A 6,000-nucleotide genomic window follows, 5' to 3' on the forward strand; every position below is an offset into this window, starting at 1 on the left:
GGTTGAAACAGAGATTTAAAGTCTAGGTTTTTCCATCAAAACCAGAATATACCATCATGATTTGCAGAAAATTCCTAGGCCTATCTTCAAAATGCTGCTGCATAGTGCATGCTTAAACTAAATGTTTTTGTTGGCATGTCACAGGTGGGAATGCAAGCAAAAGAACTTCACTCTTTGATTACTCCCTGCCCCGGGACAACCGAAGCTGTAGAAGAAGCTAAGAAGTTCACCTCAAAAAATCCCTTTTTCATAATCAGTATGAGGCAAAGTTTTCTAAGGCAAAGCAGACCAGTAAGTAAAAGTTAAGCAGACATTTATTTGAGTGAAAACTTTTATATCATGCTATCTTGCAGTTATTATTGTACTTTCACAAACTGTAAGGCTCTATTCTGATGACGATGAAAATATAACACAATGCAGTGCGTATCAAATGTCTTCCTCAGAAATTATGTAAAAAAGACACAGCAGAATGTGATGATACAGTTTGGGAAGAAGTTGTGGCCAGTAAAGTTGCTCTACCGTCAACAAGATTATGCAGCACGACTCTCCAGTGGTTGGTTCCATTTTGCTAAAGAAAGCAAATTGCAAGGTGGAGATATTTGTATCTTAGAGCTCATTAATGGAGAAGATTGTGTGTTTGATGTTCATATTTTCAGAGGCCACACTTAGGCAATCCATGAGGAGCACTTAAACCAAGTAATTTTGAGAAGATGTGTTACCCCTTTTGGTAAAATCGACCTTGTACTGTTATTAATCCGTGAGTTCGGTGTTTGTTATTTTAAATAACATAAGTTATGTCATTTTGAGAGAGAGATAGACACAGAAAAATGGAAATCATGAGAGAGAGAAAGTGAGTGGTTTTTTATAATTTAAAATTTAAATAATTTTTTTTTTCTGTCTCTGTCTCTCTCTTAAAATGACATAACTTTATGTCATTTAAAACGACAAACACTTTTTCCATAATGCGTTAATATGTGAACCAGCAGCTTATGTGCAGAGATTTTGTTTTTTAATTTGTTTCATGTTTTACCACTTAATGTTGTAGTGTTGTCTACTCGCTACAACAAAAAATGCTATATATCCCCGGATACACGGCTTTTTGACCCTTATGCCCCTTAATTAATAATTAATTACCAAATTGCCCCTCATTCAAAACTATTTCGAAAATTTACCCTTCCCAACAAACATAACACCAATCTGCCCCTGTTTGACCGTTGACCACGAAGCTTACCCGGGTACACCATTACCTACCCGGGTAAATTTTGAAACTTTTTATCTACCCGAGTATGTAGGGGTGTACCCGGGTAGAGTTCTTGAATCTGGGAAAATGTTTGAATTATTTACCCGGGTACGGAGCAGTGTACCCGGGTAAACATCGACGGTAGGGTTTTAAAATACCCCAGCAGCCCCATTTCGAAAACCCACAAAAGGGGTACCCGAGTAGAGCTGCTGGAGGAGTGTCATCTTGAGCGATTTCAGGCATAATCTTGCACTAATTCGTCTTGTTTGTGATCATCATTCGCGGACCTTGCAACCTCTCTGCCTTCTACCGATTGAAATCGATCAAAGATGCATTTTTTTTTCAGTTTTTTCAATTATGTTATGATTTCTGTTCTGATTCATTGTATTTTCGTTTATATCATTTGATTCTGTCCGAATTATTTTATCAATTTGTATGTCATACGCTTACCCTAACCCTAACCCTAACCCTGAATCTAACCCTAACCCTAACCCTAACCCTAACATGTATCTAATTTCTGATTTTGGTTATTTTTTCAGTTTAATAGTGTGACACAATGACCTCTCGACGCGTTTCAAAGCTGCCAGTGACCCATTCCGAGAGAAGAACCAAGAGTCGTCATCCTCTCAGCCCCAGGCTGCTTCGAGTCAGGCTCCGGACTTGACGTTCGGATATTTGTTTGAGGATGACATTCCTTCACACGAGAAGTTCGTGAAGTTTTTCATGACCCGGAAGATCTGCGAACCGAAATCACTGGATTCGGCATTCTTCAACCTAGAGCGTTTTGACATCGTGCCGCTTCTTGAGCAGACACATTTACTTCACCTGGCGGAGATGCGGTGCCCATACTCGGAGGTTATGGTAAGAGCCTTCTACCAGAACCTTGGCTACTCGCAAGGCGAGCTGACTTCCCGTGTCTGCGGGATTGATATCATCATGACTGCTCCTATCTGGACGGAGCTACTGGGGTTCGATTTTGATGGTGTCACAGGAGCAGCACTATATGATGGAGACAGCCATCATATATTTGGTGATTATAACCGGGAGACCATTGTTACAGAGACTAGGAGGGCAGACGCTGAGCCCGGTCATTTTGCTCATTATCCTGTTAGCAACTTGTCAGTTTCTGCTCGCATTCTTCATTATGTGGTGACACGTATTATTTTCCAGCGCCCGCATAATCACTCAAAGGTGCTGGAAGGGGACTTTGTCATCCTGTGGGCCCTCCTTCACAGTCAGCAGGTGAACTGGAGGCATTACATATGCATACTAATGTGGAAGGCAGCCAAGTCAAAGAAGGCTGAATTGCCTTTTGCATTTCTGGTGCAGAAGATTCTGCATAGATTTGGAGTGCCTATGGCAACAGAGACCTTGAAGACCGCCAGAGGCTGGAATGCTATATTTGGTGAGAGGCTCCTGAAGCAGTGTGGGATCCTACCGAACAGAGCGGGTATCTGGACGTGGAAGAAGGCACCAGAACCACCTGAGATCCCATTCCACCACGATGCTGAGATGGAGGATGCACCTGCAGGTGATGTGTTGGTCTTTATGAGTTTATGCAATTTTGTGTTGTTTAATTTTTAATGTGGTATTGAAGTTTGTTTTTCATGGTTTATGATGTAGGCCTTGATGATGATGACGATGATGATGGCGTTGCTGAGGTTGATGTCAGACCGACACGTCCCACCCGCAGTCGGCGACCACCAGCTCCTCCTGAGGGTGGATGGACACTTGATCATGTCATGGCATCCTTATATGATCTGACTACTGACTTTAGAGGATATAGACAGAGCACGAGCAAGTGGCGAAACCAGATGGACACAAGGGTTGCACGGTTGGACACAAGGGTTTCACGCTTGGAGGGTTTAATTGGCGAGGGTGCCCATACTCAGGAGGAGGAGGAGGAGGATGATGACAATGGGGATGACACACAATCGGATGAAGAGAATGGGGAGGACACGGCATCGGATTAGTGTGTCCATAGGGTTTCATATCATTGATTTAGTTTGATGTAATGTAGTCATTTTGGTACATTTAGGAACTTTACCTACATTGCATGGATGTTTTTGTACTGGATGTTCAAAATTTGAATGAATGAAATTTTCGTTTTGCGCACGTTCAGACTTGTTGGTTCTATGCATTAGTATGGGACCTTGCATTAATATTGTCATAATTAATTTGGAAATCAATTCAACCCAAAGTACTTTAATATTCATGTTCAACTTTGATTGGCGCACATCTTGATTACTGCATCCTATTTCTACGAAATCAATCCACCCCCAAGTCATACCGTATGTAGGTATTGCACAACAATTACCAAAATGCAACAAAAATTGCCAAAACAGCATCTGCAACAGCATCTGCAACTGGTCTACCCGGGTACCACGAATAGTCTACCCGGGTAGGATGTACTCGGGTATATCATTACGAGTTACCCGGGTAGACCAGTTGCAGATGCAGCAGCAGGTGCTGTTCAATCCATTTTGTTAGCATCTTGGTAATTGATGTGTAATACAATAACCTTAACTGACTCGGGGAAGGGGTAAATGGGTATGGTAGACATTCGGATTGCACAATACGGAACGAGTGACTCGCTAAACTTAACGGATACATTTCAACAATACATTTCAACAACACAAGAATACAGTTCAACAATACATTTCAACAACACAATACATAACTAATACAAGATAAAGTTTAGGGTACAAGGAAACAAAACAATACGTAAAGTGATTGTCATTACAAAACAAAGTACTACACAAAAACAATACGTAATCATGCTTGTCATAGTCTCAATGGACATGTACGAATGTTATGTCCAACTTGCTTGCAATGCTTACATCTGCTCTGACTGCTAGAGGGTTGAGACTCAACCCAATCCATCTCATTCTGAATCCTTGAAGACTTTGGTCTTCCTTTTGCACGTACCAACTGAGCATCCGGAATTACAGTAGGCCCAACAACGGATGGAATCAACAATTCATTGCCAATAGGAAACCAGTGTGCAGCATATACTTTAGCAATGGTTGGAATTTTGAAAACATGATCCACATAATCATAATGGTTTAGCTTGGCTACCTTGCAAACTGCTAATACATGACTGCAGGGATACCTCCTTGCTGTAAACCTACCACACTGACATGTACGATTGATTAAGTCCACTCTCATGATGTCACCGACCTCGTGTGTAGATTGATTGTAGGCATCCTCAACCTCAAACAATAACAGGTCACTATCATATATCCTCACACGATAAGTGCCAGCCAATTCATCATTTTTTTGCAACGCTGCCTCAACCTTCTTTGAAATTATCCAACCTTGTGAGATATCTTTTTCAATCCCTTCACGTCTCTTGACGAAATACTCAACGAGTCTACTGAATGTCATCTTGACCAATGCAGATATAGGCAGATTTCGTGCTCCACGAAGCACCTTATTCACACACTCAGATAGGTTAGTTGTCATATGACCAAACCTACGTCCTGTCTCATCATACGACCTGCACCATTGCTCTTTCGGAATCGCATCCAACCATGAAGCAACTTCAGGATTGTTCTCGATAAATTCCTTGTACCTAATGTCGAAATTTATCTTTGAACATGTGTACCCTGCAAAAAACCATGACATATGCATTGGTTAGTGAATTTCATCAACGTTTTCTTCAAATGGTTGAAAATGTGAGTAATTATACCGTACATTACCTAATTTCATCAACGTTTTCTTCAATTCCACATTCCTAAAACGGGTATTGAAGTTGCTTCCGATGTGACGTAGACAAAATACATGATAAGCATATGGAGGCTGCCACCCTCCGTGGTCTTTCACCGCCCTTATGATGCTTCGATGACGATCGGATATTAGACAAATACCATGCCTATGTGTGACATGAAAACGTAAAAGGCTAAGAAACCAGGACCAATCATCCAACCTCTCACCTGGAGGAACAACAACAAAGTCAATAGGGATGAGCTCAGAAATTATTTACAGTATGAAGTGGCAAAGAAGGGTCACATGCTTTCACATACCCCAAAGCAAAATTATTTACTCACCTGGAGGAACAACAGCAAAGGCAATAGGGAGCAGAAATCCATCTCCATCCTGAGATGTTGCAATCAATAGAGTACCTCTGTACTTCCCATACAGATGAGTGCCGTCAATTTGAATTATAGGCTTGCAGTGTTTGAATGCTTCAATGCATTGGTGTCCGTCATATACTTCAGCCAATTTGGCAAGAATGCGTACGATTTCTCCCAGTCACCAAACAACTTAACGATGGCCTTCATTTTTGCCTGTACGTTATGTTGTATCCATATGTTCCTGTATCCTCTCCTGTATCAGAGCTGGTCTTGTGGATGGATCTTTAACATATCTGGAAAAAAAAATTAACTTTACCATATTCTCAATTAATCTGAATCATTAAATAAACAGTAGAATCATACTCATTATAGCCGCACAAATGACATTTGAATCCAACTGTCTATGATCCTGTGCTAGGCCTTGATTTAGGCATGTGTGACCTTGACCCCATTTACCACCCAGTTAGCTCCCTTCTTCGGCTTAATTGCCCTCATATACCAGGGAAAAATGGTTTTTACACTTCATAACAAATCTTGACTCGTCGCTTTTTTCAACTATGGCTGTCTCAATTACAATGTATCTTGCATGTTGCAATTCTGGTTTGGACCCAAATTCTTGTTGCACAAATAACGGATCTCCTAACTTCCAACCTCCGTGCAAGTCATCATCGCCATATAGGATCT

At 41.1% G+C, this 6,000-nt stretch overlaps 2 protein-coding genes across 2 annotated transcripts; one reads left to right on the forward strand and one right to left on the reverse strand.

Moving 5' to 3' along the window:
• The first annotated feature begins 2,675 nt into the window (after positions 1 to 2,675).
• On the forward strand, positions 2,676 to 3,306 carry LOC133284980 (uncharacterized). The gene is made up of 2 exons (XM_061482157.1): positions 2,676 to 2,771; positions 2,864 to 3,306. The coding sequence occupies exons 1-2, from the start codon at positions 2,753 to 2,755 to the stop codon at positions 3,211 to 3,213; spliced, it is 369 nt and encodes a 122-aa protein (XP_061338141.1). The 5' UTR covers positions 2,676 to 2,752; the 3' UTR covers positions 3,214 to 3,306.
• A 188-nt stretch (positions 3,307 to 3,494) lies between these two features.
• LOC133285648 (uncharacterized) lies at positions 3,495 to 5,162 on the reverse strand. Its single transcript, XM_061482932.1, has 3 exons — positions 4,942 to 5,162; positions 4,319 to 4,848; positions 3,495 to 3,500 (listed from the first exon to the last, which is right to left on the reverse strand). The coding sequence occupies exons 1-3, from the start codon at positions 4,949 to 4,951 to the stop codon at positions 3,495 to 3,497; spliced, it is 546 nt and encodes a 181-aa protein (XP_061338916.1). The 5' UTR covers positions 4,952 to 5,162.
• Between the last annotated feature and the right edge of the window lie 838 nt (positions 5,163 to 6,000).

This window comes from Gastrolobium bilobum, unplaced genomic scaffold, assembly GCF_033153095.1.
Source record: "Gastrolobium bilobum isolate Gb01-03AN ecotype WA unplaced genomic scaffold, APGP_CSIRO_Gbil_v1 utg16346, whole genome shotgun sequence".
Lineage (NCBI taxonomy): Eukaryota > Viridiplantae > Streptophyta > Magnoliopsida > Fabales > Fabaceae > Gastrolobium > Gastrolobium bilobum.